The sequence below is a fragment of the Carcharodon carcharias genome, chromosome 7 (assembly GCF_017639515.1).
Source record: "Carcharodon carcharias isolate sCarCar2 chromosome 7, sCarCar2.pri, whole genome shotgun sequence".
In the NCBI taxonomy this organism is placed as follows: Eukaryota; Metazoa; Chordata; class Chondrichthyes; order Lamniformes; family Lamnidae; genus Carcharodon; species Carcharodon carcharias.
In genome coordinates this window covers 132,516,965-132,532,382 of record NC_054473.1, presented here as the reverse complement: position 1 = coordinate 132,532,382, position 15,418 = coordinate 132,516,965, and the positions used below count along the sequence as shown (strand labels likewise).

The following is a 15,418-nucleotide window of genomic DNA, read 5'->3' as shown; positions in this document are numbered from 1 at the left end:
TTTGGTCCAGTTCAAAGGAAGTTGTGCGCTGTCAAAGTCCCCATCTTTTGGATAGTACCAAGGCCCTATCTGCCACCTCAGGTGGGAATAAAAGATACCATGGCATTTTTTTAAACAAAAAGTATTCTCCAGATGCTTTGGTCAAAATTTATCCCACAACTAAGACCACTAACACATTATCTGGTCATTTAGCTCCTTGTCGTTTGTGGGACCTTGCCGTGCGCAAGTTGTCTGCTACATTTCCCTACATTCCGATAACAACTATATTTCATAATTGAATTGGATGTAAAGCACTTTGGGACGTCCTGAGGTTGTGAAAGGTGCTTATAAAAAAATGCAAATTCCGTCTTTCCTACTTGACACTCTAATCAGATGTTTCAGAACAATTTTTACTTCTACACTCCCTTTATTATAGCAAATTACTCCATGGTGTTTAACGGAGGTTGAATTGAGTAGCAGGGCAATTTGGGGAACAAGTTGAAGAGGTAAGTTTTAAGGTGTGGGGAGACGTAGTAAGGTAGACAGGTTTTGGGAGATAGAGTTTTGGGTTAAACGGCTGAAGATTACTGATGGTAATTTGAAGGGATGAGAAAATGTCTAGTAGACTAAAGTTGGAAGAGTGGAAAATGCAAATGGATATAGGGCTACAGGAGGTTGCAGAGTTGGGTAATGAGACCATTGAGGGATTAGTGATGGAGACGAGGATTTTGAAGTTTGATGTGATGAGGAACAGGAAGCTAATGGAGGTCATTGAGGACAGGGTTATGGGGGGAAGTAGGATGTTGTGCCTTATGGGATTTGGGCTATAAATTTTGGATGAATCAAAAGTTTATGTAAGGTGGAGTCTAGCCAGTGAGGAGGTCATTCGTTGATTTGAGCTAGGAGGGGACAAATATTTAAGTCCCAGTCAAGAGCTAACAAAGCTCACTCAGATTCGTTTGGTAGATTTGAATGATTTCTGTTTGGCAGATAAATGTTGTAAGATTTATACCATTGAACCTTATTTTTGCTGATTGTAAAATATTACATTTTATTCACTTTTAATTTCTTAAATATTAAATTGGATCCAGCATTCATTTATAGTGAAGCATTTTGGAAGCTAACTTATTTTGTAGTCATTTAATTTAGTTTTAATAGTTGTCAGATGGTTTATAGTGTAAGTATTGTTTCCACACACATCTATCTTCTCAGCATTAAGAATTTGGAAATGAGCATTTGGGTTACTGCTTTAGTTCTGCTAATACCAGTCATTTAATTTGAAAATTAGTATTTTCTAATTATTGTAGATATGGGTTTTCCAAAGCCAATCCAGACTACAAATTGATCTGCCTTCCATGTTTTGATATTGAAATGCTTCTGGGCTTTCATCTTTACGTGTTGCCAAGTTTTAAATCATCATGAGACCATTTTATTTGAAATTAAATGCATCATTAGCAATTGTATTTGCTGAATGCACAGTAATATTGTAGCAGAGGATTCTACAAACTTTTTGGCCTATGAAGCTGAAATGATAACCTTTACAAAAAGGAGAAGGAAAATATCTAATCAAATCAGCCAGCCCAGTTAGGTCTGGGAAAAGACCTTGACCTAATGAGTGAAAATTCACTGATCTCAAGGTCAGAGCTGAAAAGCTGACCACGAAAAGTTAAGCTCATTTGCGCTAAGTGTGGCATGGTTTATTAATTTTCCCATTCATGGGGAAGGGGTGTGAAGTGAGTTAAGTTTTGATTATAACATCACTGTATGTTTACTTTCTGTCTATGAAATAAAACAACTTAATATTTGTCTTCCTCTCACTAAAATATTTCAACCCATCTACTCAGATTGGATAAGTGCACCTGAAGTTGCATGAAGGATATAGACCTAAAACCTCGTTTTGGCCCAGACACATGCTGTCCAACCTGTTTGCCTAAGCTGGGAGGCCTGAGGGTAGAGATCAATTTGGCTCTTGTCAATATATTTGGCGTGAAATGCTGGCACTGGTCATGACTTCACAGGATAGGTATAATTATCAGACCACCTGCCCTGCCAGCAGTAGTCATCAGGTAAATCAGATGTGGGGATTGGAGCAGGCTATTGAGGGACTTCTGTAGTATCAAGGAGATTATTTTAAAAAGCAATTTATATCTTTCTAAGGGAAAAAAAGTAACAACCATGGGGGCTCAATCATTGCTGACAGATTTTGAAAAGGAGTTCTTTAACAAGTGTTAGGCCACTAATTTACATATTTAATGGGCCTAGTGCATGTTTAAGGCATCTTTCTGGAATGCCTACAAAAAGGGCTCAACATATTTAGCAGTGGGATCACCATATGCACAGATCCCTAGGCTCCCTCCTTTCTCGATCATGAGCTCCCAGTGCCAAAGACGGCTTCTTTTGTCTCAGCTGCTAGCTGCCACTTCTGGCTTCTTTGGGGGAGGAATGGGGGGCGGTTCCTGTTTTTAAAAAGTGACTCAGCAGTTAAAATCTCTCAGGCCTCTTATGCTGAGGTCAAGAGGATGTTGGTGCTTGCCTTACCTCCGTCAGCCTGCAAGTTAAAATTAGAGTTAAAAGTGAGCTTATTTTTTGCTATTCTTGCTTGTTAAATGCAGGGTAGGCAAGAGAAGGGATAAATTAAATACTTACTGCACAATGAACAAATGTGTTACTTTTGAGCACAAGATGTACTTGATTGGCATATCTCCTCTCTGTCAGTGGAGACTTTGGTTTACTTTGAACCAAAGCGCTTCTCAGCTGACTACAGAGCACCACATGACTGCTATTGATTTTTGTGACTGGAGCACCTCTGATCCTTCGTGCTGATTTCAAGTTTTTTTTTTATGGAGGTGTTTACTGATGTATCTATGACACCAGCAAAGTTAGGTTCATGGTATGAGGATAGCTCACTAATCAAAATAATATATATCGAGTTTCAAATTTTTAAGATTTTAATAGTGCACAGATTGGAGCAAAGGGAGCATTTTATAGTGAAAACATCCCTCATACTGTCCTTCTTAAATAGTATTTTTTCTGTCTTCACTGTAAACCTGAAGCATTACACAAATTGTTTTGCCTCTGTAGTAAAATGTTCTCCAGATTAATTTTTCCAAAATAGAGAGCCCTTGTTAGTTTAATGATGTTTTATTATATAGCTGATGAAAGTTACACATTGAAGCCAGTGCAGTTGTAAAAAGACAGGAAGTTATCAATTATTTTCCTACATATGCTCCTTATTGATATCCAGTAATCCCAGCTGGAAAGTGTCTGTATGGGGACAGAATAAGGCTTAGCTGTGTTCTCCATGGTCAAACAGGCTCTCAACCCTAAAGTCTAAACACATGTACGACAGCTCGGAAAAGGTAACAAAGCGTCACAGTTGCCTGTTGACTCGGGCACAAACCAGCAGAAGAGGAGGGAATTTCCAAAATATCTTGAAGATATGGACTGTAATTTTATGTCACCCAGCAGGGCCTAACATCAGGTTGGATTGCAGGGGGTGTCTTGCCAGTCACTTTCCTGCTGCCCATTCTTGGTACAATAGAGACACATACGAACATACAAATCAGGAGCAGGAGTAGACCATTTGGCCTCTTGAGCCTGCTCCGTCATTTACTTAGATCAAGGTTGATCTGATTGTTGCCTCAACTTCATTTTCCTGTCTACCTCCTATTCCCTTTAACTCACTTGTTGAAGAGAATAGACAAACAACCCTCATGCCTTCATGATCAACATCCCCTTGCTGGGGCCATCCTGATTGGCCTTGGCGATCACTGACCTCACTTACCTGTACTCCAACCCTCCTCAATGGTTGCTGCTGGGACTGAAGAGCTGCTGGCCCTCTGGCCGGTAGCTCTGGAGGAGGGACATCCTGCGTCAGAGACATATAGGCCACTACTGCAGGCTATTGATTGCCTGAGGACTGTACAATCTGGTTGTGGCTTCCAGGATTGGTGAAGGTGGAAGCCACAACCAGATTGTCTATGACATCTTTTGGCTATCTCCACCTATCACTGGCCCTCTATCCAGCTCTACCTGTCCCACCACCCCCTTAAACCAGCTTTATATTTCATCCCTTTTCTATTTTTACTTTGTTCTGTTGAAGAGTCATACGGACTCTAAACGTTAACTGTGATCCTCTCCGCAGATGCTGTCAGACCTGCTGAGTTTTTCTAGGTATTTTTATTTTTGTATTGATGAAGGTGGAGTTGCCCCCAACTTTCCAGCTGGTGGGAGAGGCCATCACCCCTCTGTAGCATCCTGGTTATGGTTTTCAGGTGTTGATGGATGACATGTGCTTTTCAAAGGCTAAAAAGAATATAAGTTTCTACTTTGAATGTTGTTACATGAAGAAGTAAGTGTACCAAATCACCTATTTAATGGTGATGAAATTCAGCCTACGGAAGAAATTAGTAGAATGATATTGAGCTTTGTTACTTACCCAGTCAAGCCGAGTAGGAAGTGTTAGAGAGTTTGGTCTTGCTGTATTAAACAGCCGTAACTTCCTGTTTTTGCTGGCCAATGGTTTTCTTTAATGTTGTGTGTTAGCGTTATGATGTTAAAATCATCTTTCCCATCTGCCATCATCACCAATCTCTGCCCCCATCATCCTGGGCACAATATTGGTCTTGTGTGTACAGAAATTGGGGAACAACGAATGAGACAATTTTTTATCTGCCAAACTCCTGACTTTGACAGCAGTTTTCAATTTCATATGTATCATTCAACAAAATGGTTTAAGCAGCAAAGACCACAGGAATACACAGGAAACAGCTGAACCTTTATAGCGGAAAGGTAGTTCTGCACCATCTGCAATCCTTTCTTGATTGATGCTTTCATTCTTTTGACCCTCAAAGTACTAATCTAAGTAAACTCCTGAAACTCCAAAGCTGTAGTTTTAAAATCTGGAAAAAAAAAGAGGCTTTTAGTGTGGATGGAAATAAATTTCTGCTTTTCTTTTCCAACAGGAAATTATTCAGTTGCTTTTATTTAAGTTAATAATTCTACAGTTTGCAGATTACTTGTCCCATCACCATTTCCTTTTGCCTTTACCTCTTGTAATTTAGGTCCTCCTGCCTTCCACCCTATCACAGACGTTCCCTTTTGTTCTCTCCCCTCCCACCAAACCCTTTGGTGATTCTGGACTTGTATATAACCTGTTATATCTTTGACATGCAGTTTTGATGAAACGACATTAACCTGAAACATTAGTTCTCTTCCGCTGTCCACAGATGCTGCCTGGTCTGCTGAGTATTTCCAGCATTTTGTGTATCTACTTCAGATTTCTCGCATCTGCAGTATTTTACTTTTGATTTCCAATACGGTCATTTTCTATGCCTTTCTAAATTGCTGCATTATTTTGTTTCTCTCTGAAAGAAGTTGAGACCATGTAATGGGCAAAAGCCAATGTAATCGTTTTTAAATTGCGGTAATCAAACTCAAAACTGCAATTTTGTTTCCACGTTTGGGCATTGATACTTAAGTTCTTGACAACAATATTTCTGTGCCCTTTTTTGCAATGCAGTGTGAAATTTTGCACACTACTATTGTGGCTTATTTTGGATTTGCAGTATGTCTGTTGCCTATGTGTTGGATGATTATAGAGCACTATAATAATGCGTAGGCAGTTTTATGATAGTATTTCTGATATGTGGTTGCTGTATTTCGAAGTTATCTTGTTCATGGTGAACCAGAAAAGACTGAGAAGAAAAGATGTTAAGTTTTGAGGGGAGAAAAATAACTCAAAAATGCTGTGTTGCTAAAATGAAGTCTCATTCCTTTTAAAAAAATAACTTAGGGTTTTGAAGATGGTCTGGTCCTCTCACCGAAGAAAGCCTGAAAAATCTGGTAGCTTTTGCTTAATGTAAACATGTTGTCTTTTGCAGCTTCAAGGTTACAATGAAAAGCCAATCAACCTGCAGATGTTCATTGGAACTGCTGATGATCGCTATTTAAGACCACATGCATTCTACCAGGTGCACAGAATCACTGGGAAGACTGTTGCTACAGCTAGCCAGGAGATTATAGTTACCAGTACAAAGGTTCTTGAAATTCCTCTTCTACCTGAAAACAATATGACTGCCAGGTACTTGACCAAACCATAGTATAATGATATTTATGTTTTCATCTTCTCTGCTGTTTAAATCCTTTCATACTTGAGGGATGAAAACTTGCTGATGTGACCCGTTAACTGCTAAATGCATTGGAACTTCATTAAATTTGTTATTTTCTTAAATCATTTGTCAATTCCAGCTTGTACGAAGTTACAGTCTCGATAATTAAATTTCTTACGCAGGGTGGAGAAAGACACATAAGCCTCAGTTATCTTACTCAGAAGAATATTCCAGGAGAAGGTATCTCATAGCTCTTGCCTTTGATTATTCAGAAAATAGTTATGCGATATAAATGGCGGAGAAAAATCAGTGTTGATGATGCAGTGGGTAATCTCCCTTCAAGGTTTTATTCACAACTCCAGGACTTAAAAGTTAGATTTCTCAGTTCTCATCACCCCCTGTATTGGCGATAACAGGAAATCAAAGTTAACAAATATCATGTTTCAGAAACTAGATTCCAATATGAAGCAAATATGATGGCCACCAGCAAGAGACTGTGTAGAGCATAACAAACTTAAAAAGAAATCTGGATGTGATTGTATATTTTTCAATTGAATGCTTGTGGTTACTTGACCTGATGTGTTTCTTTCAAGTAAAAAACAGGCGTCATTGAGACCCATATCACTGGTATTTTCTTAGAATGTTCTTCCCTGCATTAAGATGAAGAAATCTCTGAATGTTCATTCCATGGCAGACCATCTACAAAGTTGTGGTCCTAATTGAAGAGCATAAAGTACCTGGCATGAATGGGTAATTGTTTAATATGTGGTCAAGGTATTTATGGAATATTGAGAAGCTTCCAACAGATGGAGATTGCATATGATTGTAGATAAATCAAAATATGAGACCTTGATTCGACTGATGCATTTCCAAACATTGAACTAAAGAAGAGTATTTTCCAGAGCTAGTCACAGGGGAGGGTTGAGAGGAGAATTAAACAAATGTTCAAAATCTGAGGGGTCTCGTCAGAATAGACAGAGAGAAACTGTTCCCGTTGGTGGAAGGATCGAGAACCAGAAGACATTGATTTAAGATGATTGGCAAAAGAAATGAGGAAAAGCTTTTTACACAGCTACTGGTTAGGATCTGCAAAGTATTACCTGAAAATATGGTGGAGGCAGATTGAATCATGGCATAAGAAGGGAAATGGAAAAGCTCCTGAAGAGAAAAAAATTGCAGGCCTGGGGGAAAGGACAGGGTACCATTTAAGTGGGGAGAGCAAAAAGGAATGTGGTGGTGATAGGGGACAGTATAGAATAGACACTATTCTCTGCAGCCATGACCGGAAGCACCAAAAATTGTGATGCCTGCTCAGTGCCAGGGTTGAGGACATCTCCTTGTGGCTGGAGACGAACTTGGACTGGGAGGGGGAGGATCATGTTGTCGTAGGAACTAACAGCATAGGTAGAAATAGGAATGTTCTGCTGAGAGAGTTAGAGGTCTTAGGGTCCAAATTAAAACACAGAACTTCAAAAGTAATCATCTCTGAATTGTTATCTGAGCCACGTGCCAGTTGGCATAGGGGTAAAAAGATTAGAGAATTAAATGTGTGAATCAATGAGTAGTGTGGGAAGAAGGGGTATAGATTCCTGTGGCACTGACACCAGTACTCAAGAAAAAGGGAGCTGCTCTGTTGGGATGGGCTCCACTTAAACTGGGCTGGGACCAGTATCCTGGGGAATTGTGTAACAAGCTGTAAACCAACAGAGTTAGTTAGGGGAGGATTTGAGTGCAGGGAAATATAGAAATCCAAAGAGAAAAGTTAAGACTTTTGAACATTGTAGCGATGTTGGTAAAGATGAGCAGAATTGTACAGGAAAGGACTGAGTTTAAAGGCAGTAGTGCATTAAAGTGTTCAAAAGGGAATTGGATTGCTATCTGAAAAGAAAGAAAGAATGAGCAGGATTACGGGGATAAGGCAAGGGAGTGGGACTAGGTAGAATGCTCTTTCAGAGAGCCAGTGCAGACTCAATGGGCTGAATGGCCTCCTGCACTGTGAAGATTCTGTGATCTGCTAATAAGTTCTATGCAGAGTATAGTAATAATTTTTTAAAAAGTTATTTGGATGCTTTGCACATTCAGATAAAGTAAAATTGATGAACTAGTAGCTAAGATAGAGATATATGGTTTAGACCTAATTGTCATTACAGAGACATGTTTACAAGGTGACCAAGTTTGGAAAATAAATATTCCAGGGTTCACAATATTTTGTCAAGACAGACAGAATGGAAAATTAAGAAAAGTAGCCCTGATAGTAAAGTATGACTAAGGACATTTAGTGAGAAAGGATCTTGGTTTACAAGATAAGGAAGTAGAATCAGTATGGAAGAAAATTAGGAGTATTAAGCAAGAAATTGTCAGAATTTGTAACAAAGAGAATGCAGTAATTGTGGGGAACTTTAATTTTCATATAGACTAGAGAAGTCAAATTAGCAAAGGCAGGCTAGAAGATGAACTTGTAGAATGCCTTTGTGACTGTTTCCTGGAGCAATACATTGTGAAACCAACTAGGGATAAAGCTATTTTAGATCTAGCAGTGTGCAATGAGGCAAAGTTAATTAGTAATCTCATAGTAAAAGACCCACTGGGAAACAGTGATCATAATACACTTGAATTCCATGTTAAGTTTGAAAGCAAGATATTTTAATAACAAACAAGAATCATAAACTTAAACAAAGCCAATTACATAGGTAAGAAGGGAGAGTGGGCTGAGGTGGATTAGGTAAACAGAATAAAAGATATGGTGGTAAATAAACAGTGAGAAACAGTTCAAAATGTTCAACAAAAATACATTCCATTGAAAAACAAAAACTCAGCAAGAGAGATCCATCTATTACTTATTAAGGAGGTTAAGGATAGTATTAAGTTAAAAGAGAGGCTTATAAAATTACAAAAAATTAGTAGTAAGTCTCCAGTTTAGGAATAGTTTAGAAACCAACAAAAGGCCAAGAAAAAGAGGAAAAAAAATGAAAGTAAACCAGCCAGAAAGAGCTTTTACAAGTATATGAAAAGGAGAATAACTAAAGTAAACGTAAGTCTCTTAGAGGCAGAGACAAAAGAAATTATGGGGAATGAGGAAATGGGAGACATTGGACAAATATTTTGTGTTGCCTTATAGTAGAGGACACAAATTACATAACAGGAATAGAAGGCAACATAGGGGCTAATTAGAGTGAAGAAATTAAGGTAATTAATATACACAGAGAAAAAGTACTGGAGAAACATTAGGGACTAATGATGGTCCACATCCTAGGGCTCTAAAAGAGATACCTGATGATTGAGTTTCCAAAATTCCCTAAATTCTAGAATGGTTCCAGCGGAGTAGAAGCTAACAAATGTAATATCGCTATGGAAGAAAGGAGGGAGGGAGAAAACCGGGAACTCCAGGTCAATTAGCCTGACATCAATCATTGGATTGTCCTGTGATGAGAGGCTGAAGTTTAGAAGAATTAGAGTTGATTTAATTGAAATATGTAAGATTCTTAAGGGGCTTGACAGAGTGGACACTGAAAGGTTGTTTCCTCTGGGTGGGGAATCTAGTAAACCAGTCTCAGGTTAAGTGATCGATCATTTAAGACTGACGTGGAGAAATTTCTTCACTCAAAGGATTGTAAATCTTTGAAATTCTCTACTTCGAACGTTGTGGATGCTCCACCTTTGAATGTATGTAGGACATGATAAATTTTTGGTTTCTCAGGAAATCGAGGGATATGGGGAGTGGCAGGAAATTGGAGTTAAATTCGAAGACCAGCCAAGATCGTATTGATTGGCAGAACAAGCTCAAAGGCGTATGGTTTGCTCCTCCTATTTCTTATGTTCTTATGGGGCAAGCTGAGTTGCTCTTGCAGAGAGCTGTCACTGACACGATGGAGCACCTCCTGTGCTGTAACTGTTCTTTGGTAGAAATCTTGGAGCTGAAATTGATTCTACCTAACTTTTTCAAATTTGTAGAGGAGTGGGAAGCTGCAAAAAGGTTTCCAGCATGTACACATTCCTCCGCCAGACCCATTAGTGCTTTAATTCCACCAATTTAAGAGAACAGGAGCTAATATAGGTATGGCGACCCAGAGGGGAGCATTGTTCATTGCTGGTGCTATTTTTGTAAATGATAGACTTAATATGTTACAATTGAAGGTTTTTTGTAAGACTCATTTTATTTATTTCTCTTCTTTCCACATGTTCTGAACGTTGTAGTTTGATAGTTTCCGATTATTGTGATGACATCCAGATTGCTGCCTACGTTGGCTCCTGGTCAAACAACGCCTTAATTTTAAAATTCTCACCCTTTTATCAAATCCCTCTAAATCCTTGCTTGCCCATCCTTATCTCTGTAATCTCATCCAACCCCACAACCTTCTGAGATATTTTTGATATACAAAGGAGTCAGGGTTATGGTGGGGTGGGGTGGGGGGGGGAGTGGTGGGGGGGGTGGTGGGGTTGCAGGCAGGAAAATGAAGTTAAAGCCACAACAGATCAACCATGATCTTATTGAATGACGGAGCATTTTATTATTATTTATTATGTTCTTACATTATTATATCTGCGTTCATCTAATTCTGGCCTCCTGTGCTATCTGTAAACTTTGAAATTACGCCCCTTATATCTAAGTCCGCATCGTTAATAAAGAGCAGTGGTCTTAATGCACTACTGAACACACCACTGCACACTTCACTCCAGTCTGAAAGACAGCTATTTATCTCTGCTTTTTGACTCAATCAATTTTGTATCAATGCTGTTGCTGTTGCTTCAGTGGCATGGACTTCAATTTTGTTAATGCCCTCTGTGTGATGCACTATCAAACACTTTTTGAAAGTCCATATACACCTCGACTGCTACCTTCTTCATCAGCCCTCTGATATTTCATCAAAGAACTCAATTAAGTTTGTCAGGTACAATTTAGTCATATCTTATCTTTACATGTCGTTTATTAACCCATGATTTTCTACATGAAAATGAATTTTGTATTATGATCTCCACACATTCCCTCACCACTTACGTGAGATTGACTGGCTTGTGGTTACTGAGTTTATCCCTTTCCCCTCTTATTGAACAAGGTTGTAACATTTGCAACCCTCCAGTGCTCTTGATGCTTCTTTCATCCAAGGAGGATTAAAAGATTGTGGCCAATCCTTCCGCTATTTCTTCCCTCATTTTCCTCAGCAATTTAAGATGCATCCCATCTGGACCAGGCTTTTCGCCAACCTTTTAAGTATATGCTCTTTAACTATTTTCATCCTGCTCAATATCTTTGCCCCCTCTTCATTGTGACATTGACAACATCCTCTTCTGTGAGGACAGATGTAAAGCACTCACTCACTACCTACTCCATAATCATGACAAAAATGTTTCTTTTACAGGATTTGGATAACTTGCTGATGACCACCAAAATTTGTTCATTCTAGCATGAAGCAAACTACATGGCTGAATACCTAGAATATAAACATGTGAATGTCACTTCAAAATGGGGCATGATTCATTTCTATCTCGGTCGCAGGGCTGCCTTAACTAGGACCAATTGTTAAATTCCATATAGAAACATTTAATATTGATTGCCTGGTTGCAGGAAGAAAATGTTGATCAGTTGTGTGTGTCTGATTGGGCAGGGGAAGTAAAAGCTTTACGAGCAAGGCTTGCACTTTTATTTTATCCTGAAGGGATTGATGGGTGGAAACCAGTTTCTGGGAAATTGCCTGATACACTTTATCCCTACTGGTGTATTACAGCTTAACCAGTACTTTAAAACGTAAAACCGGAATGACCAGTTTTGGTTCCAAATAGTGAGGGAAGGGGCTGCTTAGATATGTCCAAAACGGTAATGGTAAAATAGGAGGCTGAGTTATGCTTCGGCACATCCCGTGCATTGAATTTTTCTGATTGGTTAGTGCAGTCATAGTTTTGTTACAGTATTCAAGAATGATACTTCTAAAGCAGCACACCAGTTTAAAACTAATATGTACTATATTTGTGTTGTTAGCTTTAGAATTAATATCTACATATGTTAGTAATTGAGTAACTATTCACTTTAGAAGCTGTTATAAATTGCTGGATTCCCGTGAATTTTATTGAATTGCAGAAGAGGTATCATTGTGTCCACACTTCAAAATTCATGTCACCAAACTGAGCAAGAATTGAAGATAACGACCATAAATTTGCTTTTTCAGTGTCTCAGACTGAAGTGTGAAAATCAGACTGTTGGTTTATATTACTCATGGAGCAAACTAATTAGTGTGGCTCAGTATTAGCCTGTTTTTCTTTTGGATATTTTGCTTTTGTTTTAATATGGGACAGCTGATTATTCAAGTTTTATTTAAAATCCATTTAAAATGTAAACCACTTTAAAGTGATCATATTTAGATTCATGTAACATGTGTTTTACAAATCTGTTTTGTTATTTCTTTATAGCATTGACTGTGCAGGAATTTTGAAACTACGCAACTCTGATATTGAACTTCGCAAGGGTGAAACTGACATTGGTAGAAAAAATACAAGAGTTCGCCTTGTTTTCCGTGTGCACATCCCACAGCCCAGTGGAAAAGTTGTCTCACTGCAAGCAGCTTCCATTCCTGTTGAATGCTGTTAGTATTAAATTCAGACTTGTCAAACTTTCTTTTCCTACATTTTTTTCTTCATGTTTCCAAATCCTCCCACAGACATTGCTGCTTTAGTGACCTGTTTTATTTGGCAAGGTGTAGATGTCTAGAGACTGTGCCTCCCGCCAGTTGTTGTCAGGCACTATATGATTAGCTTGTGGGAGGTAAGCTTATAGTAAAATTTGATGCACCCCTCATTTCATTTCACAGGGGAACACTCTCAGGATAAGGAACCGATCATTTGGGACTGAGATTAAGAGAAATTACGACACTATAAGTGTTGTGAATCTTTGGAGTTCTCCACCCCAGAGGGTTGTGGAAGCTCCACCGTTGAATATGTTTAAGGCTGAGGTCGACTTATTTTTGGTGTCTCAGGGAATTAAGGGATATGAGGAACGGGTGGGAAAATGAACTTGAAGCCCAAGGTCAGCCATGATTGTATTGAATACCAGAGCAGGCTTGATGGACTGTGTGCTCTACACCTGCTCCTATTTCTTGTGTACCAACATATTTAGCATGGCGCTACTGTCAGCTTGAAAAGTGACAAAAACAGTTTCTAAAAATCATTGACAGTCCTAGTCCTTGCCGTGTGGGAGGAAAGAGTAAGGACGCAGGGAAATGTTCTCAACTTGTAATTTACTCAAGAGTATTTGGATTTGGGAATCATCAGGTGGAGTATTGTGGGGTGGATCCAAGCTCTGCTACCTTGAGTTAATATACTTAGGCACTGTTCACTATGTCAAATATTTTTGCTAACTTGTTTTGAATATTGTTTCTTCTTCACACTGTCTGGAACTCTAGGAGAAGCACATATTTGTGTTGTACTATTGTTTACTTGTGTATTGACGCAAACTTCTTATTGCCTAGGTAATTAACTATTTCACATTCAGAATGTCTTTTCCTTTCAAGTGACCACCTTCACATTTTGAAAGGAGTAATGTTATATAACAAAATTAATTAATTGCTGAAATTTTTCTAAACTTATTGATTTTTCTAATGCTGTGGATTCTTTAGTTTAAAAATGAGCATATTGACTAATATCTGAGTCAGATTATTTATTTGAACATTTTATACTGTCATGACTATCCTGTCATCTCAATCATCTGAAACGTCATCAGAATTTAATTTGAGACTTTCCTTTAATGTTTTGGATCCTTTTTAACCATGCTTTATAGTAGCTGCTAAATGCTCTGTTGATATTGAGGATGCCCAAAAGTGCAAAACCAAGTGTTAGAATAGACTGCGTATTTGGACAGAGCAGACACATCTTTTGAGCAGGAAAATCAACTGAAACAAATTTGCACCTGTACATTTTTTTTAAATTTAAGTTTTATAATACTTACATGGTTGTGTATTTGATTCTTATGCACTATAATTTTTTTGAACATTTCCTGTAACTCTTAACACATTGATTCTTATCTAATTCCACGCAATTATGTAATAAATATGCATTTGAAAAGTCTTTTTATCAGTGATCTTGTTACTTGATTATTACAGCCCAGCGTTCTGCTCAGGAACTTCCTCAGATTGAAAAGTACAGCATCAATTCATGCTCAGTCAATGGTGGAGAAGAAATGATAGTTAATGGCTTCAATTTTCTACCGGAATCTAAGATTGTCTTCCTTGAAAAAGGCCCAGGTACGAAATTATGCAACTAGTTGCAGTGGATACCATTTTAAGCTATAGATTGTCCAGAATTATATTTATTTTGAAAATTATGATATTCATCCCAAAATGCAGTTTTGCTTACATTCAAATCTTGTTTTCTTTTCCTTGCTATCCTTTACTTGGTTAAAATCAGTATACCAGATGGAGAATTGAGAAGAATAAATTCTTAATTTTTTAACTGGCACTATATTGGCTGTACCCTCAGAGTCATTTACATGGCTATATTTAGTTCCTTTGCTCCTGTTTACCACTGTTAGATTCATGTAACTCAGAGTTTGCAACCTTGGTGTCATATTTGACCCAAAACTGAGCTTCCAAAGACATATGCATGTCATCACTAAGACCACCAGTTTCATACGAACATATGAACAAGAAACAGGAGTAGGCCATTTGGCCCCTTGAACCTGCTCCACCGTTCAATAAGATCACAGCTGACCTGATAGTAACCTCAAATCTGCATCCTGCCTACCCCCGATAACCTACCACCCCCTTGCTTATCAAGAATCTATTCACCTCTGCCTTAAAAATATCCAAAGACTCCGAGAAAAATTTTTGCCTCATCTCCGTTTTAAATGGGCGACCCCTTTATTTTTAAAAAGTGACCCATAATTTTAGATTCTTCTACAAGGGGAAACATCCTCTCCACATCCACCTTTTCAAGTCCCATCAGGATCTTTCCACCTCTGTAACTTGGCTTGATTCTGCCCTGTGCCAGCTCATCTACTGATGAAGCCCTTTTCCACCTCTTTGTTGCCTCTAGATGTGACTGTTCAAATGCTGTCCTGGCTGGCCTCCCGCATTCTACCCTCTGTAAACTTGTGGTCACTCAAAGCTCTACTGCCATGTCCTTACTCACACCATGTCCCATTCACCTTTCACCTCTGTATTTACTAACGTATATTGTCTCTGAGTTAAGCAGCTCTTCTATTTTTAAAAATTTTCATCCGTTACTTTAAATCTATTGTTTTACCCTTCCCTATCTCTGTAAACTCCTCAAGTCCCACATCCCCTCAAAGTAGCCATGGTCACCTAATCCTGGCAAGATTTTTATTGTTTCACCATTGGTGGCCT

The 15,418-nt window shown here is 38.5% G+C and overlaps 1 protein-coding gene across 4 annotated transcripts in view; it reads left to right on the top strand.

The window, feature by feature from the left end:
• nfatc3a (nuclear factor of activated T cells 3a) overlaps positions 1-15,418 on the top strand; it is a 158,841-nt gene that overhangs the window by 65,171 nt on the left and 78,252 nt on the right. For all 4 annotated transcript variants that reach the window (XM_041191395.1, XM_041191397.1, XM_041191398.1 and 1 more), the window contains 3 exons: positions 5,862-6,061; positions 12,492-12,664; positions 14,177-14,317. In XM_041191395.1, the coding sequence (XP_041047329.1) occupies positions 5,862-6,061; positions 12,492-12,664; positions 14,177-14,317 (514 nt within the window). The remainder of the gene's footprint in view (positions 1-5,861; positions 6,062-12,491; positions 12,665-14,176; positions 14,318-15,418) is intronic.